Source organism: Botrytis porri (genome assembly GCF_014898465.1).
Source record: "Botrytis porri strain MUCL 3234 chromosome Unknown BPOR_004, whole genome shotgun sequence".
Lineage (NCBI taxonomy): Eukaryota > Fungi > Ascomycota > Leotiomycetes > Helotiales > Sclerotiniaceae > Botrytis > Botrytis porri.
Window position 1 is genome coordinate 1,223,628 of NW_024066078.1, and position 26,458 is coordinate 1,250,085.

The 26,458-nt window shown below is 43.3% G+C and overlaps 10 protein-coding genes across 10 annotated transcripts; 5 read left to right on the forward strand and 5 right to left on the reverse strand.

Moving 5' to 3' along the window:
• The first annotated feature begins 2,781 nt into the window (after positions 1-2,781).
• EAF01_003323 (uncharacterized protein) lies at positions 2,782-3,431 on the forward strand. Its single transcript, XM_038911577.1, has 3 exons — positions 2,782-3,113; positions 3,202-3,319; positions 3,351-3,431. Coding segments are annotated over exons 1-3 (309 nt in total). The 5' UTR covers positions 2,782-2,924; the 3' UTR covers positions 3,353-3,431.
• A 1,745-nt stretch (positions 3,432-5,176) lies between these two features.
• EAF01_003324 (uncharacterized protein) lies at positions 5,177-6,734 on the forward strand (the record flags this gene model as incomplete). The annotated part of the gene is made up of 7 exons (XM_038911578.1): positions 5,177-5,354; positions 5,445-5,460; positions 5,521-5,600; positions 5,654-5,778; positions 5,884-6,109; positions 6,164-6,332; positions 6,407-6,734. The coding sequence occupies 7 exons, from the start codon at positions 5,177-5,179 to the stop codon at positions 6,732-6,734; spliced, it is 1,122 nt and encodes a 373-aa protein (XP_038772813.1).
• Positions 6,735-7,394: 660 nt separating this feature from the next.
• EAF01_003325 (uncharacterized protein) lies at positions 7,395-9,320 on the forward strand (the record flags this gene model as incomplete). Its single annotated transcript, XM_038911579.1, has 4 exons — positions 7,395-7,583; positions 7,757-7,888; positions 8,039-9,065; positions 9,121-9,320. 4 exons carry the CDS (start codon positions 7,395-7,397, stop codon positions 9,318-9,320), a joined length of 1,548 nt encoding a protein of 515 aa, XP_038772814.1.
• A 920-nt stretch (positions 9,321-10,240) lies between these two features.
• On the reverse strand, positions 10,241-10,543 carry EAF01_003326 (uncharacterized protein; the record flags this gene model as incomplete). Its single annotated transcript, XM_038911580.1, has 1 exon — positions 10,241-10,543. The coding sequence occupies one exon, from the start codon at positions 10,541-10,543 to the stop codon at positions 10,241-10,243; it is 303 nt and encodes a 100-aa protein (XP_038772815.1).
• Positions 10,544-11,414: 871 nt separating this feature from the next.
• On the reverse strand, positions 11,415-12,063 carry EAF01_003327 (uncharacterized protein; the record flags this gene model as incomplete). Its single annotated transcript, XM_038911581.1, has 3 exons — positions 11,415-11,491; positions 11,608-11,816; positions 11,927-12,063. The coding sequence occupies 3 exons, from the start codon at positions 12,061-12,063 to the stop codon at positions 11,415-11,417; spliced, it is 423 nt and encodes a 140-aa protein (XP_038772816.1).
• Positions 12,064-13,044: 981 nt separating this feature from the next.
• EAF01_003328 (uncharacterized protein) lies at positions 13,045-14,073 on the reverse strand (the record flags this gene model as incomplete). Its single annotated transcript, XM_038911582.1, has 1 exon — positions 13,045-14,073. One exon carries the CDS (start codon positions 14,071-14,073, stop codon positions 13,045-13,047), a length of 1,029 nt encoding a protein of 342 aa, XP_038772817.1.
• A 563-nt stretch (positions 14,074-14,636) lies between these two features.
• On the reverse strand, positions 14,637-14,918 carry EAF01_003329 (uncharacterized protein; the record flags this gene model as incomplete). The annotated part of the gene is made up of 1 exon (XM_038911583.1): positions 14,637-14,918. One exon carries the CDS (start codon positions 14,916-14,918, stop codon positions 14,637-14,639), a length of 282 nt encoding a protein of 93 aa, XP_038772818.1.
• Positions 14,919-17,367: 2,449 nt separating this feature from the next.
• EAF01_003330 (uncharacterized protein) lies at positions 17,368-18,176 on the forward strand (the record flags this gene model as incomplete). Its single annotated transcript, XM_038911584.1, has 3 exons — positions 17,368-17,617; positions 17,688-18,041; positions 18,094-18,176. 3 exons carry the CDS (start codon positions 17,368-17,370, stop codon positions 18,174-18,176), a joined length of 687 nt encoding a protein of 228 aa, XP_038772819.1.
• Positions 18,177-19,013: 837 nt separating this feature from the next.
• On the reverse strand, positions 19,014-22,763 carry EAF01_003331 (uncharacterized protein; the record flags this gene model as incomplete). Its single annotated transcript, XM_038911585.1, has 2 exons — positions 19,014-19,163; positions 19,221-22,763. The coding sequence occupies 2 exons, from the start codon at positions 22,761-22,763 to the stop codon at positions 19,014-19,016; spliced, it is 3,693 nt and encodes a 1,230-aa protein (XP_038772820.1).
• Positions 22,764-23,813: 1,050 nt separating this feature from the next.
• Positions 23,814-25,560, forward strand: EAF01_003332 (uncharacterized protein). Its single transcript, XM_038911586.1, has 6 exons — positions 23,814-24,090; positions 24,151-24,181; positions 24,238-24,320; positions 24,380-24,492; positions 24,544-24,714; positions 24,781-25,560. The coding sequence occupies exons 1-6, from the start codon at positions 24,043-24,045 to the stop codon at positions 24,821-24,823; spliced, it is 489 nt and encodes a 162-aa protein (XP_038772821.1). The 5' UTR covers positions 23,814-24,042; the 3' UTR covers positions 24,824-25,560.
• Positions 25,561-26,458: the final 898 nt, after the last annotated feature.

Here is a 26,458-nt window from a genome sequence, read left to right on the forward strand (position 1 = left end):
CTTTTCATATATCATAGACTTTCACTTGGAGAAGATCTCATATCATAGACCCAAACAGAATTTGAACTTTTTGCTTCCTAGATTCTTTCTGCGAGCGCGTGCTTTCTATATCAATTTTTAGATGTGAAATACCATAGTGGCAAGCTCTCCCACAGGAAAATGCAAATTGTCACTAGTTGTGTAAATCGTATTCCCATCCTTTATCTTGCTATATGGTTCAGCCTGGAATTTTCAACAGTCAAGATTGCAGTTCGGTAACAAGAGGATTTCAATTTTGATCTCAATGAGAACATCCAGATGATTGGAGATAATAGATTTAATTTCAATACTGAATCGCTTTCAGGTGATAAAACATCGCGTCCAATTTGCAAGCCCGCCTTCGGATACCCTGATTCTGCCTATTTCCTCATACAGCCACATTTTCTTTCTCTATATTTGTGTCCGTATTCTCGTGATGCAAAAATGATCGTATCCATCATGATGGCATTGATATAATTGACCTGGTCTAAGAACTTTTCTCCTCATCATTACCAAGCCGAAAAGAGAGGGATTTTAAGCAAATACACCTCTCATCTCAGAGCCTGACCCATTACAGGATTTCAATCTGCTCCATCATATTCCTGAGTGGCGTATGCCCGATGGAATATTTCCTTGGAAGAAGATAGCTCTTTCTTTACTCTAGATTAATCACAGCCACCCCGAGATTCCACTATTTTCGAAGGGCGGAATGGGGCATCATCTATCTTTCCGGTGAACTCAGAGGATTTCAGCTGTGGTCTATCATACGAGGACGTGTTCTGGAAAACATCACTCGCAGCTTGGGGTAAGGGGGCTTTATTCCGGGCTGCGAAGGGCGGCGTCTGTGTTGTCAAATTATTGTAGAGGGCAACCAATTTCAAAATGCCGTCAAATACCTCTTAGCATTTAAAGAATCTTCAAACCCCTCTCAATCGAAGAGCGATTGCCACTCTCCAAGTCCTTAAATCGTCTTCACGGTTGTATAAGCCATCTATAACTTGTTGCAAATTTCTGCATACTTGTCCGCTTGACCCTTCAGTTGCATATCCTCTGTCAAAATGAATCCCCACTCGCCGGTAGCAATAGCTTCAAATCACGATCGCAAGCGCACGCAACCATCATTAAAGACTGGCCATGAATCTAGTCGCGGCCATTCTCATCACAAACATTCGAGCAATGGCAAACACAATCACAGCAGCAAACGCAGCGGACAGCACACCAGTGAACCGCAATACATTTACCGTGAGATCTGGTATTGCTGTAATTGTGGATTAAATGGTGATGGAGCTTTGACGGCTGCTCTAAATTCACACTGCACATCATGTGGACATCAAAGATGTGTAAATTGCACCACCGACTGGATTAAAATACGAGTCGGAACTTAGTGAGTAGCAATGTCAATTGCTGAGCGCCGTTTGAAGCAAATCTGGAGCTAATCCAAATGCAGGCCAACACATCTTTGTATCTCCCCCACCTGGGAAGTTGTGTAGAGATCTAGGGGAGGAGAGCCAGTGGGGATGGCTTTTATGAAAAGGTAGCGCTTACATTGTTTGATTCCTTTCTTCCTGTTACTCATCTGTCATGATATCTGGATATCAAATCGTCTTTATTATTTGCATCGCGCCGCGCGTTGGACAAGATGTTATGCATGATTCACGTCTGAAGTGGACGATCGTCTCCGTATTTTAGGCTTTAGTTTCTTTCTATGGATTGTCGGATGGGTTTGCAACAATGTCTGAACAAGAATAGATTCATGTGCTGGGGGATTGCAATTTCGGATTTCCTTTTCGTATTCGGAGTACCGCCTCATTTTCAAACTTTTGAGAGGCATTAAATTAGTTTTCATGAAAATTACTGTTTTTAAAGACGGAGCCTGCTATCTCTTTTGATATGATATAAGCTCAAAGTGATGCTTACATACAATTCTTCATTCATATATGATACACATTCAAGGCCACCAAGCCATTGGTTAGATGGCATGGCCTCGATACTTCCTCATCGGTGTCCCAGTATAGACAATATACCTATTTATCTGCAGCCCCGATTTGTAGAGGAAAATTCGCCCGGTTTTAGATCCTGGGCAAGGTTGCTCGCGGCCGTGTGAGAAACGCGGGCAATGGATTCAAAACTTTCACTTGACACGATGAATGCCCTCAGTCAACTTCCTGTCCGCCTTGTGAGCTCCAAATTAGGCTTGTAGCACCGGCAATGCCGGCATTACCAAGGTACCAGTCAGATTAGCATGCATTACAATTACACCAGTCACTGGAACTTTGGTGGAAAAAATTGACTTTTACCTGGTTCCGTGGGGGGTTAGACCTACCTTCTGCTGACCAAAATACAATAGACGATTGGTTTGATATTTCTACAGAGGGCATTTACTCATTCTACCAATATCTCACTAGTATGATTAGATACACCGAAGTTCAGGCAAGAATTCACCTTGCGAAGAGTGGCTGCATAGGGCAAATTACGAGATATGTGCATTCTGGGGTATATTTTAAGTTAGAGGTTTGCCAACGCGGTGAGATAATTTGGAAAAGGCGATTCATCTCATTTCTAGCAGCTTTGACGATATGGCATGATATTGGTACCGGAGATTTTTAAAGTGGGGTGCGTTATACTCGGCGACACTCTCTGCACGTGCTGAGGCTCTTGTGAGGCTCGAAATGGCATTGTCGAAGTATATTAAATCATACTTTGCTGGTGTACCAAATCGAAATGAAGTTGGTGTGTTTTATGGAAGTATCTTTATATCTTCTTACTCTTCCCAGATATCTTACTTCCTCCCCTTTACCACACCACCCTCTACGACTTTCGGATCTTGTAGCAACTATTTTGGTGCCTGACTCATTGCAAGACTATCTCGATATGTGATCAGATCTATAGATCAGAATCAGATCTACATGTCAGCGAAAGAAACTGTCACTTTCTACTCAGATGCTCAATTTTATTTGAATTCCTCATCGATCTGGAACAATATGCCTCGCAGATACATTACTGCCAGTCTTTTACTTCCTTTACTACAACAAAGCTATTATTATAATGATTCACCGCGCAAATTATCATTTTGGCCCCATGGGATCTCTCGACGAGTAAGTGTTATCAGCTCCTCCTGAATCCCGATCCGTACTGCGGTTCGCTTCAGTCTTGTTATACAGCTACTGATGATATTTTTTCAAGGAAGGATTTGCCGCGAAAAGGAACCATATCAGCTTCCAAAGGAACATGTTCCCACTCGGGAGATCCGCTTTCAAGGTCTTCGTGGGCGGGGCCGCTGCGACCTCAACACCTAAACCATGTAAGACTTGATTCTTATTTTAACTACTCAGAACTCACCTCTTGATGTGAACGGCACATCAATTGCCAAAGAATCCTTCATACTAACATTGACCCTACCTCGAAAAGTTTGAAAGAAAAGTATCTCAAAACGACAAGCTTGACAACCATAGAGGGAACATCAAAGAGTAATTACTTTCGTGATCCTGGAAAAGGGATCAAGATAATGCTTGTCTCAGGGAACACAGTCTATGCAGGCGACGCTGTTAAAGCAGGTCACTATCACACTATCCTTTATACACAGATCTCATATCCTCTCCCACAGTCCATCTTCGGCTTTTCAAGGTTTCGGCCCGCCATCCTGCAAGCTCGCATTCTCGACCAATAGGAAACCTCAGATGGCGATGTAACATTACCAAACATCTTTCCATCCACACCACGGCTTGTCCAAAATGTCGGACTCACATTGCATTCTACCGTCTCGGTAAACTTTCCTGGAATGATGTCTGATAATACACACTTTAGGATTGAGGTACAGGTAGGTAGAGGTATAGGTATGAAGATGGCCTGGAGAGTTTGTGATAGCTATCCTACAAGAATCTGCTGAAAGTTGATAATGAACACTGGCAATAATTCTATGGAACGTTACGAAATCCTAGTAAGTATATCGGACAGAGGATCAAGGGAGATAACCTAGGCGGACCATATGATGTCAACCATAACTAGGTATCCCTAGACCGTACAAACATAGATATTAGATAGGTAATCACAAATTATATGACAAAACAACCTGACATTGTGCACTTAGATAATTAGATATATACCTATAATGAGGTATGTGAAGATGTATTGATACAAATTTGTTACTTGTAATGAATAAGATAGAAGTACCTGGCCTGCGGGATTGAATCTTCAATCCTTGTTTGGGTGAGTAATCGATCACGTGTTTGAAGAATGTGAGCACCGATTTATTGGAGAATTTCTTTTTGCATCTCCCTTTCCTTACCTTTTTCTTTTCCAGAAATGAGTATGATTAAGAATTTGATGGGAATAGCATCATTCTTTTTGAAATTCTCCAATTCTAAACAAATAATACCACAATTCAAATATCGTTCACTCGACGATAGATGCAAATGAACAGGTACCCCATATATGTAGGTCATTGTCAATGGGTTCTCAACCAGTCTATGGTAGATCTCCTCCGTACCCATACCATAGGTGACAGGTCTAGGTATTTGAATGGATAGATTTCTTTTTCTAATCGGATGAAATTGATGGCAAGACACGAACTCAAAAAACGTCATGATACATACCTCCCGACCAAAAATTCCCCCCCATCCCCCCACTATACTACCATGTATACAGACAGGTACAATACGGAAGAAGAAGAAGAAGAAGAAGAAGAAGTCGCCCTACTCGGTACTCACCTATTTACTTACATTCCTCCTTCAAATTTCACCATATCCCGGTCTCCTTGGGATGCCAGAAGAACTTCTCTTCATAGAATCAATTGATCATAATCGACGGAATTACCCTTCTCAATTGCTATACACAGACAAAGACCGTATTGGTGCAGAGTAAGAGTAAGAGTAAGACTTGCTCGGACTACCTACCTAGTACTATACATGTACACTATCAGGCAATCATAAAGCTCGGTCCCAAGTCGTCGCATAAATACAAATATCGGTATATCCATAGGAATCTCCATCTCAACAACTGAGCCCCACCACCCCCTCTCCAATTCAAGTACCTCAAGTTTCGCGATAACCGCATGGCTACTGCAGTCTGCTGCTTCCAGTAAGCCCGCGAAGTCTTCGAAAATAAGAGGCACATCGAAACATTTCTTCTCGCGAGACTCTCACCGTCACGTCAAATCACAATGGCTGAGACCACGACGGCTGCGGCTGAAGAAGAAAGAAACTTCGTGGCTCACTTCAAAGACCAGCAAATCTTGCCCCCTGATGAAATTCAACAAAATCCAAGGAATGAAGGTTTGGGAGCAAGTTCGAGAAATTTGAGTGTGCGAGACTTTGAGTTGGTGAGGACTTTAGGAACCGGTACGCTCCGATGATATGCGATGTGCGGTGTTGTGTAGCTTAATGACGGAACCTGCACGTAATGTATGCTAATTGATTTTCACTCAATAGGCACATTCGCTCGCGTGTACGATATTCACCCTCATGAATCTCTCGCTTGACCATATTCTGATTTTATACTGTGTAGCTGGCTTGTACGTCTTGCGAACCCTGCTGAAGAGGATCGTGATAAGGTTTTTGCGCTGAAGGTCTTGCGGAAAGTCGAGGGTAAGAGTCGACTTGCAGAAGCAGAGTCGATATCGTTGACTGACAATATCTAGTCATCAAACTTAAACAAGTCGACCATGTCAATCACGAGCGTTCGGTTCTTTCAGATGTTGCTGGACATCCTTTTATTACTACATTAATTACTTCTTTTTCTGATCATGATTCACTGTATATGTTGGTATGTTCATAGGATTCCCTCTGCCAAATATTCCCATTTCCCATTACAAATTGGATATCCGGGTCCTCTATTTTCTGTCTGGAACTAATTTCTATCTCTACTAAGCTTGACTACTGCCCTGGAGGTGAAGTATTCTCCTATCTACGAAAAGCCAAACGATTCGACGAGAACACCGCTCGATTTTATGCTGCGGAAATAGTTTTGATTCTTGAATTTTTACATGAACGAGAAGGGGTTGCATATAGAGACATGAAGCCGGAGAACCTGTTGTTGGATGCTGAGGGACATATAAAATTGGTCGATTTTGGATTCGCAAAACGTTTGGGGAACAGTAAGCTGCGTAAATTCGAGGGCTCTGTTGGCCGTTTATTGACAAACAATGAAGGGGAAACATATACTTTATGTGGTACACCAGAGTATCTTGCGCCGGAGGTTATTCAATCAAAGGGCCACACGACGGCCGTCGACTGGTGGGCTTTGGGTATATTAATATATGAATTCCTCACAGGATATCCCCCCTTTTGGCATTCGAATCCAATAGAGATTTACAAGCAGTATGTATCTCGTTTTTCATTTCCTCATTGTCTTTGAATCATTTGCACATTATCTGACACCAAATTTCGTCCAGAATTGTTAGCAAGCCAGTTTCTTTCCCTGCCGAACCTGCCATTTCGCCTGCGGCAAAAGATATCATTCGCCAATTCTGCACGCTCGATCGATCACATCGTCTCGGAAATATATCTGGTGGAGCTGCTCGGGTTAAGGATCACCCATTTTTCCAAGGAGTGATCTGGGAAGATGTATATTACAGGAAATACCGTGGTCCGATTATACCCCCTTTGAGATATCCAGGCGATGCTCAAAATTTCGATTTATACCCCGATGAAAAAGAAGGAAGAGAACCATACACAGAAGAGCTCGCGGCAAAATACGATGACCGTTTCAAGGGTTTTTAGATTATAACCCAAATGTGGATTCATAGGCGAATCTTGGGACGCGGATGGGATTGGTGTACGGCTGTATCAATGGATTGGTTTGCAGGTTTTAGATACTGCAAATGGCGTTCTTCGGGTACGATAATGGGTCGGTTAAAGAGAGGTCCGTTGGAGAGGGGAACATGTCATGATATCGCTTGTACACTTTCTTATGGAGATGGGATGAGATAGCGGGTACTTCGTATATATGAACGAGCTTTTGCAACCTTTACCTTTTAGGGTTATAAAAGCTAAGACATTATCAATCGGATTCTTAATTATCCCCATATTAATAAATGTGGACCTCTCCGAATTGCTTTACAAATTTATCCGCATCTAGAACCGAATTTCTAAGCGACGTGATACTTGCTGTCTTGCAGCTCGGGAATACCTGCGCCTGCAGATTGCCTGCGAGAATCATTGTGATATGGAGTACACGGATGCTGGGGGGGGGGCAATGATTAGACCCAACGGTTCACCAGGCCAATGCGGAGTATCTGAGCCTCAGCCATACATGATACGTTTAATAACTAGTGAATGCTTCCCCAAGAATTTTCGAACCATCCATGGTTTCGAGCATTGAAGTGTTGCCTTCCCCCGTTCTTCTCTTGTGAATTGTTTTTTCCATCGCACACCCGCACAATGGAAATCTCTCTGTATTCATCGCTACTTATCGTCTTCGTCACTTGGATTCTATCATCCCAATTGACGTCGTATTTGCGCTCGCGCCGCTACAATGCATATGCCCCATTGGTAGCGAATTCGTGGTGGGAAACTTGGACGTGGAGGGGGTTGTCGACGAAGGAATTGTTGGTTGGTGCGTATCAGAAGGTATGTTGTTTTTGTTTTTGTTCTTGGCTACCTAACCTATGGTTGTTGGGATTCTGGGATTCTTGTTCGGCGAAATGAATGAGAGATTTTTTTTCTGGTTGGGATTTCAGTTTTATTTTCCTCGAGGGAAAAAAGGTAGATAGATAGGTGCTAATGGATGATATTCAAAATAGTACTCGAAAAATGGAAAGGCGTTTCGTTTGAATGGAACCCTGGGTCCTCAGTGGGCATTGCCTAATTCTGTCTTTGCGCAGGCGGGCAAGATGGGGACGGGAGATTTGGATCCGTATGAGGCGAATGAAGATGTATGTTTATTTGTTGTATTGTTATTGATGTCTTGATAATTCTGTCTGATCTGATCTGGTCTGATCTGATGGGATTCCACTCAATTCTATATAAATAGTCGAATCCAGTAAGGAACAAGCAAAGAATACCGGACTAACCCTCCAACACAGTTCCTCCTAATGCGGCCCTTCATCTCCACCGAAAGCGAAGACATGATGACCTTCATCATCTCCAAGCTTACCCGTTCGATTCCCGAGATCATCCCGCTCCTGCTCGCGGAAACCACGACTGCGTTTCGAGAAAATTTTGCGCCGGAAGATGGAAATGAGATGGATGCGGAGGGATGGACACACACGTGTTTATTTCACCATGTGAATGTTACGCTGGCGAAAATCGTGTCGCGGATAACGTGTGGAGAGAAATATGCGAGCGATGCGGTGTGGGTTAATAACATAGCAACGTTTGCGCGGGGGATTTTCTTTTCCGGGATGCTGTTGAGACGCTTGCCGAAGTGGAGTCACGGGTTTGTGGCGCCGTGGATGAAGACGACGACGCAGGTTGCGGTGATTGAGAGGATGGTGACGGAGGATGTGAGGGATTTGGTGAGGGGGAGTGTGACGGCTGAGGATTATGAGAGGGGGGTGGTCTTGCCGTTGTTGGTGGAGGATGTGAGGGGGAAGAAAGCTTTTCAGGGCAAGGGGGTGGAGGATTTGGTTTGGGGGGTTAATAATAGGATTTGTAGATTCTTTTTTGCGACGGTGGATACGACGACGCTTACTTTTACCCATGTGCTTTATGATGTTATTGGGCATAGGAAGGAGCTTTATGTGGAGCCTATGAGGAGGGAGATTAGAGATGTGTGGAAGAAGTTTGGGGGAGTGTGGAATAGAGAAAGTATCGGGGAGTTGAGAAGCTTGGATGCTTTTATGAGAGAGAGTCAGAGATTACATCCGCTGGGGTATACATTGGGTAGTCGGAAGGTAGCGAAGAAAGAAGGACTGGATTTTATCAGTAAAGGGGAAGATGGGGAGAAAGTTATCCATATTCCATATGGAGAGAGGATTGAGGGATTGGCATGGGCGATCCATCAAGATGCTGAAAATTACGAAGATGCGGATGTATTCAAGGGATTTAGAACGAGGGATGAGACGATCGCGGGTTCGAATCCCAGTGAAAAGTTTATGAGTTTCGGATATGGTATGTGTGAATGTTTTTTTTCCTGATCTTAACTAGGTATACTGACCGATACCAGGTCGTCACGCCTGTCCAGGTCGCTACGTGGCTCTCACGATTGAGAAAATCATGTTGATTGAATTTCTCATGAACTACGACTGGAAGGAAATAGATCGATTGAAGGATTGGACGTTTGGATGGAACAATATTCCAGATATGGCTAGTAAAGTTCATATTAGAAGGTTGAGGAAAGAGGAAGTGGAGAAGTTGTGGGAGTAGGCAGCGTGTTTCTTATAGCAGGGCGCGATGTGTGGTACGGAAATTTAAAAGTTTGCGGTTTAGGGGTGGGACTATTGTTATCATAGGAATAGAGCGTGAGCTTTTGGTTTTACATATCTTCAATTGGGAATTAGGGGAATGATTTGCGCATCAGATGTGTGTTGGAATGGTGATTGCTAGCTAATTCATTACCATTGCGACTGCCATATCGCCAAACATTAGCGATACTTGCCGGTTAGGTTTTTTGTAAGTAACTACCTCACCTCTCAACAATGTTGGTTTCATGGGTTCCTTATGTTTTCACAAATTTCTTGATACATATGTCTCCGACCTTGAAAACAGACACAGAATTTCTTTCTATACTCTTCGCTGAGACAAGCCCGCCGTATTCGTCTAATAGTCAGGACTAGCTAATACGCGGTGCATCTGCCTGCAATCTTTGTTGACCTCGAGGGGCACGCCGGTTGTGTCCGTCTATTACTAGATGTGGATCATATTGGCTAACATGGAATTTATATTCTTTTGTCATTTTGTCTTACATCGAGGTGTCTCTTGCAGAATTCAATATCCACGCTGGCTGTAATCGCTCTATCATAGTTATCCTTAGGGGTTTTTGACTCTATCTTTTGCGTCTCTTTTCGTGTGTTGGAACTTTTCCATACTCCCTCGTCTATTTATGTATTCGTGATGAAGATATCCGCATCGAACACCTGACCTCTACCGTCATTCAAAAGATACTACGGATACTCGGCATAAGATAAAATAGGATGAATTGAATGATCTGCTCTTGTGTTATGTTCCCTTCGATTGTTCTCGAGTCAACACATTTGAAACCGTTTGAGACCATCCATCAACCACCCTTTCTCCCAAACCATCACCTTCTTTCTTCATCTCACCACATGCACACACACTGGACAAACCTACACAATACCAAAAAACATCGCCATCTTAAATGGCCCCACATAGTCCGGCGCCCACTTCTTTAACGCAGCCAAGATCAATTGATCCCGCGTTAACCCATGTTCTTTCTGAAATTTTCTCAACTTCTTCTTGCTATCTTTGGGCAAATCATCGAACCATTTTTCAAAAGCGTCGCTTTGTTCCTTTGTGGCTTTGATATCGGCAGAGGGGACTTCGAGAATTGTGGGATCTAAGCGTGCTTTTAAGGAGGAGACGGGAGAGGCAGAACGGGCTTGAAGAAGATGTGGTGAGAGTGAAGGCATGGCTTTGAAGATAGACGGGAGGGTAATGGATGAAGTGTTCATGCGAGAGGGTTGAGGACGGTTGTGATTAGTACAATGACTGTAGTTGGGAAAATCTGAAATGTGAACTTTGTGGAAAGAACGTGGGATGAAATGAAAGACAATAGCTGGATACAACTACAAAGATGAATAAATGATTGAGTAGATAATAATAAAAATACAGAAACTTCTGTTTCACATCATACTTAATTACAAAGTAGAGAGATGTGCCAGACCGCACTTGCCAGTTAGTATGTTCATTCCTTCCATATATCAACCTAACACACCAAGAACGTCACAAGAACACTGCCACGGACATGAAGGTTATTCGGCCTTATAGAAGTCCTAATGAATTGATAGCCTGTTCCGAAGTGAAAGAACTCGGGCCGCAAAGGTGGTGGTAAGACTTGTACGGCGGCTAATGGAAAATACAGACCGGCCCGACCGCATTGCGGTACAGTGCGAATTGTTGGTTCCATCCTGTCTAGAATCAAGCGCCAGCGCTTGTGTTTCTTGTTCTCGTAATGAAATTGACAAGGAGATCCGAAATTAGTGGTCGTGGACCGACATCGTGCCTGTGTCTGTGTGGTCAGAACTTGAGCTTATGGATGTCAGCTGATAACTCTCGATGGAACGGAAATAGTCGACGTGGGAGATCGCATTTTCCATAAGTATACAAGGGAAGATGGTTGAAATGGATAAAAATGGGGACCCGGATGATTCGTTCCAAAGACAATGTATGCTATGTTTCTGGAAGGACAATAAAAGAAAAAGTTTACAGAGTCGCCTGTGACGACTTTCGATATGATTGATATATAGGCGAAAAGGGGGACACTTACAGTAGCCACCTGTATCACGAACTAAATTCCAGCCTGTTTCCGGCAAAATCCCTAGCAAAGAACCTGACAGGGTATTCCAGTCCTTTGGCTCCTGAATAGGTCAGTCAATATGGGCGATTCATACATTGATTCTCCCCTCGCGCTCTCTCCCCTTATCTCTCGAAATCGCACTCCCCTCACATAAAAAGAAACACGTGATAAACTCACCACTATCAACCTCACCGGGCTTATCAGCCTCTCTTGGTCTCGCCTCTCCAGCCTCCTCACTCTCATAAAACTTCCAAATTCTCTTCTGCAGCTCTATCAAAGCCTCTGGACTCGCGACTTTGAAACATGGATGACGAGAAGACTTTGGCTCCGAAGGGGATGCGGAATCCGAGATGTGGATCTGTTGGCCTTGGGGGGTAATATCGAACCTTGGGAGGTCTGTTAGTAAAACTACATGAACAGGTATGGGGACTGACATTAATAAATAGGATCGTAGAATACTGTTGGAGACAGTAAGGAAGAGGAAGACCGGCCATACCAAGCAAGATGATCTTTCTGCAAGACCGGTACTGGAACCGAGGTGAAGCCTAATACTTCGTCGTAGAACTTTTTGGACAAGTGAAGAGTGCCGGGTAGCACCGTAAGATTTACGTGAGCGATTCCTGTGATCAACATTGTGAATCTACGTATGTGAGATGCCCTCAAAATTCTGCGTTATTTTGTAGTAATTTGTGTATGTTTCCTTTCCTGCTTGTTTGTCTGTCTGTCTGTCTGTCTGTCTGTTTGTTTATCTGTTTGCTTGGTCACAACATGAACGATGAACTCGTAACGAGGGGACAGGTGGGGGTGGATCTCATACCGAGCGTGGGGAACCAATAAGGGATCTAGCTGATAAATCACAATATATATCCTCTGCAATACATCTTTTCACCTAAAAATCACGCAATCTGGTGGGAAATTCTATATGCCAATGAGGTCTGGATACTGAATTACTGATACTACGAGTAGAATAGAGTGAGTCAGATAGTAAATTTCAAAAAATTCTACTACATGAAGAAAAGAATAGTATGTAAATGTTGCTACAAATTACTCGAATAGAGGAGTATAAATAACCTTCTAATATCTTAGATAGAATAACTAAATTTTGTAAGAAAGTATCTCATTAAAGATCCTTATAATCATTGTAAACTTATTTCATTTTAGCAAAATTATTTAGTCAAAATAATCACAAAAATCGAAATCGATAATTTTCATTCAACATGAATAATTCTAAAGCTCTCTCGTATTCGACTTTCATTTTTGATAATCTTTGCGAAACAGATTATATCTATATAAATAGTTTACTAATAAAATGAATCCGCATCTTCTTATGTGGTATGAGGAAGGCCGGTTTTTCTTTCCAAACGTCGTCGTTCACGATTTTTTGGAAAAGCCTCTTGGTATTTATTACGACCATCATAAGAAGCCGCATCATCTATAATTTCCTTATTTTCTTTCGTCAGTTTGTGCAAGCTAGCAGGTAAGGTGTCATTTTTTTTTAGATGATTTAGACTGCACCGTTGTAGATGGAGCTCTTGAAGAATGCCTGCTCTCAATGTATGTTCTTTGAGAAGATGCGAGAGGAGCCGCATCTGGAAGATCTTCGAAAGATGCGCCCTATCTAGAGCCATCTCTGGACCTATGTTCCTTTACAGCGCTTCTTATAGAGGACATCCTCTCAGTGGGTGGCCTTTGAGAAGATACAAGAGAAATTGCATCTATTTCCGGAAGATCTTCTTCAGGTATTCCTCGTCTAGAGCCATCTCTGGACCCATATCCTTTTACAGAGCCTTTTATAGAGGACCTCTGCTCAGTGAGTGGCCTTTGAGAAGATACAAGAGAAAGTGCGTCTATTTCTGGAAGATCCTCTTCAGTTATTTCTCGCTTAGAGTCATCTCTGGATCTATGTCCCTTTACAGAGGACCGATTCACAGTCGGTGCTCTTCCAGAGGGTCTAGAAATTTCTGTCCCAGAATCTTCAGACTCCAAGTTATCCTCTCTATGCTTTGTACGACCATCCTTTCTCTCTCTCGCGAGATCAGGTCCCTTTCCTCGATTTTCAGATCTGCCATTCTCGCTTTCCTTTCCACGAAGGGTATCGCGAGAGCGATTTCTACGTCTTTCTCGACGATCGCGAGAAGCGTCTCTGTTGTCTTGAGAATCGCCGCTTCCCCGACGCCGATGATGTCTATGCTCTCTCTTCTCACCCTCACCACGATGTCTATGTTCCCTCTCCTTGCCGTCACCGCGACTTCTAGATCCATGATGGGAATCTGATTCCCCATCATCAACACTGATGTTGATAGTTTGCCTTCCAAAAACGTTAAAATTAATAGGCATGTTTAGGTTTGTCATTGACTTCTGAGGAGGACCTTTGTGCTCAGTTACACCACCACCGAAAAGACTAGGGCGCTTCTCCTTTTTATGGCCAGGAATTAGGACATGCAAATAGACATCTTTGTTTTTCTTATGCTCGTATTTATCCATTCTTCTCACTACATCCTTCGGATCCGATTCTTTCGACACCCTCATTCTTTCGGGACTATAGAAGTCCTTTTCATTGTAATACTTCTTGAATTCTTTTTCTTCAATCCAATCATCGATATATTTATCAGAACCGAAGAAAAAAAGAAGTGACGGTGCCATGGTGATTTTAGAAAGGATAGTTGAAATCTTAGAGAAGTTTTTACAATTGTGATTCGACTGGGTGCTATATGCTGTAAATTGACGATGAGATGATTTTGTATGATACGAAGGACGACATCGTACCTTAAATACCTAGGTACTCAAGAGTACCAACATATTTTTCGTCAAGAACACAAATATCTGACCATCGCACCATACCACCAACGATACTGCGCAGGCCTAGAAGTTTCTTCCAGATGATCTACATTTCTTGAGATGTGAAGTCACTCTGGAGGAAGTTTTGTATTGGCTGATGGGTGGACGATAGGGTCACGTTTGTGAAGCTCATTAGCAGATGCTGAATCTAATTGAAGAATGGCACGTTTTGGACCTCATGGCCAAAGATATTTTTAGCTCAACTACAGGTGGTTCTTCTAAGCGGGCCGTGGTTGTGAACAACTAGACTTCGACGTAGAAGGAATTATAAAAAAGGAACCAGAGACAGAAGTGGTACGTAAGAATGTGATTTTAAAATTATAAGCCCAATAGCAATTTCGTATGTAAACATTTCACCAAGAGATTCATCAAAGCATTTTGAAAGCATGAAGAGACTTCAAGCTTTCTTCGAGACTACGCCTCTCAGAATTGGGGCCGAGTCGCTTTTGGGCCTTATTTGGATGCTCGCCAACTAAACTGCTTGATGCGTCCTCATTTTGTTCTCCATATAATTTCTCTGATACATACTGAGGAGAAAAAAGACGCAAGTGGACCATCCGGACCAAGCAGGTGCCTTTTGATAACTTGAGTTGCAACGCTGTCGGTGAATCGATATCTGGCCAATTCATAGTAGGCCTCGAGACTGTCATGAGTATTCAAAACTACCGCTAGTTCCTTGTCATGATATAGTTCGGTTTCAACAATTTTATCTGATGAGAGTGGAAAGATTAGGGATTAGTGCACCACCTTGTTCTTGTTTCATCCATGCTTTTCACTTTGCCAAAATGCTTGTAACTTCGTTAATTCTGTTCTGCTATCAATGCGTTCGAAGTGCAGTGAAATGGGGGTGCAAGGTAAAAAGATGGCCTTCAATTTCATCTGCAATCAGACGTTCAAGCGAAGGAGCTCCTTCGCAGCATCGACTGATGCTTTTTGAAAATCGGCATGCAACCAGTCCCGCAACTTGACTCGAATATCGCCATCTGAACAAACATTTTAGAATAATGCCTCATTCACCCGTTCGACAATTCTCTCCGCCCCAGCAAGAGCTTCCTTGGTGATCGCTCTCTAACCTGTGGTCTGCTTTCTCCATAAAGAGTCGACTACCAACGGATTTGGGTCACCAGGAAATTCGGTCCCGCGAAAGCTCTCAATTACTTGGCGTATCCAACAACACGTTGGGATCTAGAAATTCATGTCAGCATTGTCATGTTTTCGTTGTTCGTATCAATATTACTAAGTACCTTTCATGAGTTTCTCCGACCATGTCATTCCGTCGTCGGCAGGGATAAGCTTCGCTTCCGCTGTAAAAGTTACAAAAGGCTTCACTGGACCCTCTGCCTGTAATGTGGTACAAAACTTGTCAAGCGCATCTCGAATTAGCTTTCTCGCAAACATATCAGACTTAATAAGCCCTCGATAGTTCCCATTTGGAGAATTTCCCGCCATTTTGGAGTACTTTGTTGCGATTCCATTTATCAAAGTAAACTGCTGGAAATTGGTCACGCATGGCGGCCCTAGTTTGGAGATATCGTTGTTGCACAGAGCAAGCTTTGCTTTGATCTCGGATAGAAGACTGGTTGAAAGTGACTTGGACAAGAGAAAAGGCATACTTGAGGTAAATTCACATACGTGGAGACGCCCAACTTGTGCAGCTCATCCATGAGCTCGAGCTCTGCTTGTGTCTGTTCATCTCCAAAGTCATGTCCTATAGGTGATTTAAGTTCCGGGTATGCGGAGACTATGATTTGATCATCTTGGAGAGGTTGGGATTTTGTTGTTTTAGTTGAAAGTGTACAATAATTTGAATACTATCGATTGAGAAGTGTCTGCGAACTGGTCTTCCACAAGATCATGCAAAACAGTCCTGCAGTATACAATTTTAATAATGATATGATTTTGAAAGTAGGTGGAAAATCCATATCTTCTATAAACTATGCAGTTGTATCTACATCGGAACTATCCCGAAATTGTTGAGACAAAAGTGCATGATTTTTAAGATTGACTCCCTAGCACACTTTGGACTCTGCAGCTGGAAGGTTGAAAAGTCACAAATAACATTACAAAAATATCCTTCTCATGTTCCGAGATACATGGGGTGGCAATAATCCCCTGGGCCGCAATCCAACGACCAAAAGCGTGTAATTCTCAAGGTACAGCGCGTGTTGGTTGGTCACTGTTGGTCCCGCGGTTATGGTTCGTGAGGGTGCTGTTCTCAACGAATATTGAAGATACTGTTTCAAGTACAAGATAGTTCATATCTATATGTCAATCCACTAGGAATGTTACATTTTTGAGCCGACGATTGCATGCCAAACGAGATGAAAGGTAAAGATGGTGACGAGTAGTGCTGCCTTGTGCCGCTCGTTTGTGATGCGGGCGCAGATGTGATGGCCCTCACAGATAACAATCTGATAGATGATTCATGCGCTATGTATTGGATGAAACAAGATGTAGGAAGAGACGGGAGAGAAGATTGAGGAAACGAAAGAAGGAAGAACAGCAAGCCTACCTAGGACAATAAGTTTGCCCATTAGACGCGAAATAATGCTTCATTGCCAATCTTTCATCGCAAACATGGGTTGATTTGAGACCATGAGATGAACATCCAATGCACTCTGCACAATTCAACCACATTTATTAATGTTCTAGTCAACTCGAAACAATGAAGTGGTGATATCTTCTTGATGGAGAGACTAATAAGAGGTTGAGACACAGCCAGTAGCATGATGTGTTCTCCAGTAGTGAAGATGACAGGCCGAGTGAAATTTCGAGACTTATTTCCAACTACTCAACCAAATCGCTCCCCAAAGAAGCAAAAATGTGAAATAGATTTTGAATTATGAATTTGTTAAGGAACAAGAAAATGGTGACGACATCTACCTCGAGATCTACCACATTCGCTCACTTTGCTTATTGGCCTCGGTGTACTAGATGGCCCAAGCTCCAAAATTTGTCTATCAATCCTCAACACGTAAACACCACACTTCCTCCTTCACTCAACTCAACTTCAAGGTCAACAACAAGCTTTCTCTCTCTCACTCGCACTCCCTCTTCTACCCAACATTAGCTCTTTCTCTTCCTGCTGCGATTACAACCATGGATCCTCAAGATACCCGCTCACCCCCCGTCAAAAAGCGTGGACCGAAACCCCTCCAGTCCTCCAATAGCAAAACCCAATACCTAATCCTCTACAACTTTGTATCCGCACTTCTCTGGCTCGTCGTTTTGGGCCGAGTAGTTCTCCTTGTCCCGCTCGTCGGATTTGGGCGTTTATATCCTGCTGTTGGTACTTTTGTAAAATGGACACAAACCATGGCACTTTTGGAGGTTGTGCATGCAGCTCTTGGTTCGTTCTTTCTCTCACCGTCCTTTTGTATGCGGTTGCGATCAAGAAAATGCTAATTCTCAATCTTTAGGTGTTGTACGAGCCCCAATCAGTACAACCGGCATGCAAGTAGCCAGTCGACTCCTCCTCGTCTGGTTCATCGTCAACCCATTCCCATGGGTAGCAAAAAGCACCGGGTACTCTACAATGCTCATTGCATGGAGCGTCACCGAAGTAATTCGATACTCTTACTTCGTTATCACACTTAGTGGATACAAGCCTGATATTATTACTTGGTTTCGCTATAATACCTTCTTCGTTTTATATCCATTGGGGATCAGTAGTGAATGTTGGTTGATCTATAAAGCTATTGAACCTGCGGGAGAAATATATGGATCACTGTATCCTTTGTTTTTGAAAGCAATTTTGCTGATTTATATTCCTGGTATGTGTTCTAGTAACAATCTTTAAGATATGGAGATGCTAACGAGATGCAGGTTCATATATTTTATTCACACACATGATTAAGCAAAGGAGTAAGGTTTTACGAGCACAACGAGAGATGCTGAAAGATGAATAGAATACTCAAATCCGCGTGGATTATAGATCAAATATGGGGGCTAGAATGGTTCGAATGGTTTACAGGTCAACAAAAAGTGGAACATTCATAGAAAAGTCGGTTGGTTGCACAAATTTAGAGATTTCTAACAACTTCAAAGTCCACATATCCTCTCTAACCTGTACACGATAACCGTTTGAAGAGAATGCAATGATCGTACCAAATCTTGCGGCCGACAAAAAGTTATTTCGAATACACCATCATATGCCGAGTTCTACGTAGTTTTACAGAAACAAGATTCACAAGTAAGTAGACTCACCAAGTTTAATATCAATGAGCGAAGAAACACATGTTCTATTCATAAGACTACAGCTGCAATGTACAGAAACATAGATATCATGCGTGCCTTTATTCAACCAATCGAGTGTCAAAATTTTTAAAAAGCTGAGAGAATCAAAAGATGTAGTGGAAGGAATCTCATCTTCTTTCCCCCTTTCCACTGCTTGACGCCTGTCGCCCCTTTCCCATACCCTAACATCTTTCCTTGACTTCATAAGAATCCTTTGCTCTTCACTTTGAGGAACAACTTCAGCCACCGTTAGCAAAATAAAAGTCCACGTGCTTGGGAAATGGTATCTCATTTCTTCAATAAGTCGATAGATTGTAAAATGAGCCGAAGTATTATGCACGACTTTGGCTGTAAAACCAGCATGTCCAGCACACCTAGGAGATAATAGAAGAGATTGATCGAAACTCATCAGATGTCATGTAATTCTAAACCTGAGAATCGAGATGAGGATGATTATGGCGTGGGTATTCATATTATTATAATTGTACGGGACAGGCTTAAAATCAAGCTCAATGACGTGAGGATGTTGGAGGATGCACCCCGTCACGGAAATCGGCACCATTGGAAACTGGCTGTGCTTCGGGCTTACGTCCAGCTGGCCAAAAGTCGATAGCCTCAACAATATCCTCTCCTCGCTCATCCTCATAAGCATATATGATCTATAATCAATCAGTATTTTTGTAAAATTCGCGCATGAATGTTAGGACGACACATACCTCTCGAGTGCTCGTATGCAGCATACGAATGCTCTTATGAGGAACAATATGAACAGCGTTAGTCTCAATATTCCTAATTTCAATAAAGTTCGGTTCGAAGGCGAGTATCCAAGGGTAAGAAAGTGCGAAGCTCTGTGGTAGTCCCTCCCAATCAATTCTCCAGTCGGGTCTAGCTCGCCATCCATTACGGTTGACGAAGAAAGAGAATTCAGAGTAATTGAGAAGAAACTCTCCGTTCAATCGCTCGATATGTATTGGTCGTACGTTCTCCTTTCGAGCAACGAAGTCCAAAGATGTATCTGCCTGATCGAGAAGTGATTGGGTCTCTAGAGTTTCCAAAGATACTACTTCAAAACCACGTGCACAGGCTACACATAGTTTTGATTTGAGGAAATGAATGGATGAAGATTCTGTTGGAATGTAGAATTCTTTGAATGCTTTCAACTCGTCTTGACCATTGCTGAACATTTTGAACCCTTTCTGCTTCTTGCCTTTGGACATCGCGTCGTTGGGCTCATATACTTTGATAGTAGTCGACAAAGCCGATGATTTAACACAGCATACAAGATGGCGGCCTAAGCATATCCCTGTGCGGAAGAAGTTGCAGTGGCTTTGTATTTTCTTGGGTCGTTTCGAAAGTGCAGGCTCGTTCGGATTCAGCGCAGAAAGAGGATAAGACTGCAAAGATTTATTAGATAAAACCAGCAGAAGGTTGTATTCCTCAAGAACATCAATCTGTGTGACACTGGTAGCATCCAATACTCGAAGTGGCTTTGCGGCGGCATCTTTTGATCTGCGATCAGAAACGAAGATGCCCGAGTCCGTACCGTATATCAATTTACGTCCACCATCGAATGGTGCCACACAATTGACCCTATTCACGGTCGTAAAGAAGTTGCTAGAAATGATAGATTTGTTGTAGAAATCGCCTCGCGCACGTAATATGGCTTGTTGTTCACCTATGTGCTCCATCCATTTGTTCCTCATCCCCGCACTGCTTGCGTACAGTGTCAATTCGTACCCACCTCTACCAAGGTGCCTGAAGGTGATGGGGAACCCATCTTTCTTACTGTTGTCGTTCGTAGGAGTCTTGCTAGGAATCAGACTTGATGATGGACGTTTCACAACTCCAAGCTTAGGCATAAACTCATCCATTTCGCGAATAGTCAACAGTTCAAGAGGAATTGGGCGACGGTATACCTTAATTTCCTCCTTCTTTGCCACCGTCTTAACACGTACGAGAAGAACAGCATGGTCGAAAAGGTAGGCCTGAATATCAGTTGGATCTGTTGGTGTCTTCTTCAAAGGTCCTTTGTGGATAAGCTCTCGGTTTTCGTCAGTAAGCTTCAAATCTACACGCTCATTGGGCCTGAAACGAAGCTGTTCGTGCAATCGCTTTAGGTTGAAGCGATTCTCGGCTTTGCCGGATTCGGCATTGACCCTGGTGAGGAGTTCACGAATCATCTTCATGGCTTTCGGAATATCTTCCTTATCCTTGTTCCCGTCGTCGGTATACTTAAGAACATTATCTAGCAAGAGTGGGTAACGGGCAAGTCTTGTTGTCGGCTTCGTTAGATAACCATTCAGTTCAAGCTTTCGTGACTCTTTTCGCCTCTCTGTCTCGTCTACAAATTTAGAAAACGAGGGATTCAAAGATCGCTCGTTCTCAAACTCAAATTTTCCCGCCAGTTGATTTGATCCGTATATGATAAAAGGCTCAAACTGGGGTACAAATTGGAGGAATATATCACCAACACATTGCACAACAGGATGCTTCCGCTGGCGTTCTGTGAGTGCTTCGGCAAATTTAGAACTGATAGCATGAATACTCGGCGGATCGACAATATTTGAGAATATGGTTCTGACTATTCTCTCTTTTCGAGCCTCTGGAATAGGTGATGGAGAGAGTTGATTGACTGAGCGTAATGGAAGAATCCAAAAGTCTCGTAAATATTCGAGATCCTTTACAAAATCTCTTTCGGTGTACATAATCTCTGAAATGACCTCTTGACGTTTCTTCTCCCGTTCACCAACGCTATCCGCAATTTCTTGAGAGACTGTGTTGATCCAGAGCTTTTGCTCGTCAGGTTCGTCGACATCATGCAGACTTGCTTCGGACTTTTCGCGACGAAGACCAGGCTGTGGCTTCAGGTTCAATCGAGACTGCTGTTCAAGTCGACGAGGGCAAGCTATCGAATAGCACAACTGATCTCTAGTACACGTTGGAGAGTAACATTCTGTGAGTAAAACGAACACGCCATTGACTTCTGGTGCTTCATGAGGTTCGTCCATCATCGTTTCTCGAAATTGGTACATCTCTGTAGCAGAGTCACGTAATCGATGATCGTAAGTTACATCGTGAAAAAACTTCTGGGCATCAAGAGCTCGACCAAGTAACAAGGCAAGATTTCGATCGGTAGTCTTGATAATATACGAGATAATGTCCACCGCCTCCGCTCCACTGAAAGCATTTTTGTAAGTGAGATCATTCTTCGTTCTATCACCGACATTGATTTTTTCTCGAAAGCAGTCGCCAACCCGCGACAATAATGCGGGATATACCAGAGGAGCTTTGTGCCTGGATGATCCTCCGGCCGTGCTGCTAATTGATTTGGCCGAAGGCCGATGCGTTAAGATGTCCGAATGCTCCGGTGGAACAATGGTTGAAGCCATGGACATTGATCGACTCATATCTGGCGCAACAGTAGAGGCCATACTAGCAGTCCGTGTTGCGGTTGCGGGAACAGGAGGGGGTATAGAAAAGGCTGGTAGCTCCTGTGGCCCATTTCCCGAAGTCCGTCTATTTGGAATCACTCGTCCACTCATAGTTTGATGCTGGTCACGATCTTGTGGATAACTAGTCAACGACATTGTGCGCTCATCAGGTCTCTCTGGAATATTGCGTCCGAGAGCGGTTGTTTTTGCGGGTTGGTGTTGGTATTGAGCTTGCCGAAAAGCATTGGCGGGAGCTTGATTGAAGTTGCTAGGCGGCGGTTGGTACATTTGTGGCCTAGGTATACTTGCCATTGATTGAGACCGATAGGGATCGGAGGCGAGTGCTGGAGCATTGCCTGTGTAATATCGCTGTTGTTGAGGTCTAGGAGGAAATGGTTGTTGAGGTGCAATGCGCTGAGGAGTAGGGTACGGTCTTCGATCGCTACGAACCTGCTGCGGTAAGGAATGAGGTTGTGGTTGAGAAGGTACTTGTCCAGGAGGTGGTTGTCGGGATCCTTGATAATAGCCATTGGCCATGCCACCTCCATTTGGCAAATTGTTCCCCTGTTGAGGCCGATATCCGCCCTGGCCCTGAGCTTGTCTGGGAGGCATCCCGCCTTGCATTCCTGACACCTGCGAAGACATCGTTTGTGTGCGACCCTGAGGCATAATTGGAGGAGACACGGATGAAGTCATGGTTTGCGATCGGCCGGGAGGAGGGGCAGCACCGAAGATATTTGAGAAAGCGGTTTCCCGTTGATAGTTCGAAGCATGACCGTATTCATTCGGGCGACCATTATTCCCCCGCCCTTGCTGATAATCCGCCATTTTATATCCAGAGAGTATTTTTGTTGTGTGAATGCAATGTAACTCTATTCGTTGATTCTTCTGTTGGCCTAGAATGAGGAGCCAAGACTCGAAGCCGAGGGAATTAACCCCGGGACAACCTCAAGACCGATGATACTACGGACCCTATTATAGCATCCACTAGTACGGAGTTTAAAGTTCCAATGTCGAATTGATTTGAGGTGGTGGTTGAGGTTGAGATACGGGTAAGATAATGATTAACTTTGTTGTTTCGGAGTCGGAGGATGAGTTGGGGTTGTATGTAGTTGATCAGCTCAAGCGAATGAATGATCAGCAAGCCTTTCTGGAGTCGTATTGCGTGTTATTTATCTATCTTGTTCGCAGGAGGAGATAAACAAATGGGATAAACAGCATCGGAAGAATGACTCCAAAGTTAAGATGTATGCCTCTTCTTCTTTCCCTTGAGAGGCTCAGCAGAATCTTGTAAGTCTTCCACGGCTACTCTAGAAGGGTAACCAGGAAAAGGATTCCTCGTTCTGGAGGGCTGACTGACTGAACTGAGTTGTATTGTATCGTAATGTATTGTTGTTGTCGTGTATATGGAAATTTTGGCTAGTTCAAGTTCTTTTTTGGCGGCGCGCCGGAGCATTGAATGGTACCCGTATCCTTTTGTTAGTGTGGCTTTCGGATGCGGCGAGAGAGGAATCCTTCTTCCCCTTCGAAGCTTGGAAGTCTCAATCAACGCTTCAACAAGCTAACCTTAGAGAATGGGCAGTAAAGAACACACTTGGAATCAGAGGTAGAGTAGTAGTGAGAATTCCTGGAGGATCAGCACTTTATCTGTCTGTGCAACCTGATCTCTGATGACTGAATTGGGAAGAGTGATTGTATTTATTACTATTGTATTTGTGTTCATGATATCAGTTCCTATGGTCCATCTACGAGGTAATTATCGACTTGAACAATTGGATGTTTTTCGAATTTCGGGTGTCATTTAGGTGACTAAGCCGCCCTTGGACAATCTTGGAGTGTATTCTATTCTGACTCTGTAGATTATCATCTGTCAGTGCACTGGCTCACTTGGACTGGGTGCAGTGCAGTACTGTAATTACCGTACCGTACGGTACTCTGTAGAGAGTGAAAAAGAGGCGCTTGTCTAACTTATTAGCTCCACCCAACTGAAGCCTGGATTTTGATAGCTTTCATCAAACAACAACTCTCATTTCGCAACCTCTCAACCGTCAACTGTCAATTTTCATCCAGCTTTAGTACATCAATACACTTACAGAGTAAACCAATCATGGCAGAATCAGATCTTGCCCCAAAGTTCGCCCCCTTCTTTGGAATGGTATGAACTCAAACAATCGTGGTCTTATTAATGTCATTATACTAATAGCCTCTTCTACAGGCTGGTATCGCCTTTGCGATGACTTTCGGATGTATGCCATCCCTTCTCAAGCTCAAACTTATTACACAGCTCACTAATAGCCTCAAGGTATCGGTGCCGCATATGGCACGGCAAAGTCTGGCATCGGAATTGCAGGTGTTGGTACTTTTAGACCGGACTTGATCATGAAAGTACGCAATCATCCAAGGATTCATACATGCTCCACGTACTGATTCGGTGCTCTACTTAGTCGCTTATACCTGTCGTCATGTCTGGTATCATTGCAGTCTACTCTCTCGTCATCGCCGTTCTGATAGCTGGAGATATGGGACCACCTCCGGGCCAGAGTTATAGTTTATTCAAGTACGCACCGCTTGTTGGGTTTTGTACAGGTTAATACTGACATATTCATAGTGGATTCATGCATTTGGCATGTGGTCTGTCAGTTGGATTAACGGGCCTGGCCGCTGGTTATGCAATTGGTGTAGTTGGTGATATGGGCGTTCGATCATACATGCAACAGTCACGAATCTTTGTTGGAATGGTCTTGATATTGATTTTCGGCGAGGTCCTAGGACTATACGGGTATGCTCATTTTACAAAATTATCTTCAAATCGTCACATTGGCCTCATACTAATTCGTTATCTTAGCTTGATTGTCGCACTCATTCTCAATACCAAGAGCAGGGGTTAGAGATTCATCCAACGGAAGCAAATACTCCTTTTTCGGTCATACAACAACATTATTTGATTAGATATGAAGTGATGGCATTAATAGGAGTTTGGGTCGTTTATAGTTTGTAACAAACATGCCGCAAATGTTTGACAATCGATCACTGTGTACAACATCTTCCAAAACAAGCGCGATTATAATCTATCAACAGTCGGACGGCGAACTCGCGCTTCATAAATGTCACTTGTCACACTTGCCCAATCTCCGTTCAGTATTTACGCGCAAAAATATCTCCCGCGCAGCATACATATTCCACAGACTTGGGGGGATTCCATTCCTTGTCAGGTGGGTTTCCATCAAGTTGTGTGTGGTTGTACACCATCTTTATCCAACATTGTATACTATTCATATCTTATCATTTCTTCTTTGTACACTTTTCCAACTGATAGGGCCCGTCGGTGTTTCCTTGTGTTCTCTCGTGTATTGCTCTTGTTTTCACATGAGACGTTGACAGGTTATCTCCTTCCGGGATTGGTTATCATTTTGTTGATGTTTGCACACCTTACCTAGCGATTCTTAATCCAGTTGGGCGCCTAGCCGCGGCACTGAGCAAGGCTCGAATGCTGCAGCCATTCTGCGTTCAAGGGGGATACTATGAAGGTGTAGAAAGGGCTTCCAGCCTTGCCTCTCCGGTTGTTTTGGAAAGGGGCGGTAGGAGATACAAAATGCATGTAATGACAACTCTATATATCCCTGAGCAAACTTTCAAGGTATTTTCGTGAAGGTGACGATGAACTGGGCATTGGTCCACACACCTACCACTGTGAATAATATCCAACTCTAAGGCTCAAAACGTTTCTTTGATTTTGCAATGTAGATGAACCAGGTTGACCTAAAATTCTAACTCGGGGACAATCATGATCATTCTGAATAGAAGGTTGAGACTCTTTTCGACTGTTCAGCTCAACTTGAATGTTCCATCAAACTATAATCATGTACAGTCCAGGAGTAATAACCGTCTATCATCAGAACAATTCAGTTGAACGAAAGTTATCACAGTCTAAAATAAACCATTACAATCGACTGGGATATTCATCGAAGAATAATCCTGTTGGCCAATCCCTATCTTCGGATGCCCGCCAACCCGTCAAGTCATGAGTAGATTCTGGAGTTACCTTGTGATGTTGCAAATGAATTCTCCCATTGGATGAAACTCACGACATATTAACTTCCTCGCTTCCTGTCCCTTTTTAGTTTTACTCTGTCAGTATGACTGATTATTGTTGTTCCACGACATGGTCTATCATGTAGTTTGTAATCACTCTTCACGCGTGTATCTTAGCAGCGGGTATCAGCCACACAGCCGCCACACTATCAAATATTGAAGCTTCCAGCTCCTCCCGCAACACAAGTTCCCGTCATGCTAGTGTCTCTAGATTCGCCGAAGTGCAAACTAACCATTCTGCAAAACCTTATCATTATATACACATTTTGTATCCCCTCTTCCTTGGTGATCCATTCTGTCGTAGACGACAAGTACCTCCGGGACTTACTTAGTTGCGGGAGTATTATGGTCAGGTGTCACGACATCTTGTGTTTGGTCAAACCCTCAATTGCTAGATATCGCTAACTGTTTCTATCTCGTACTCAACTTCC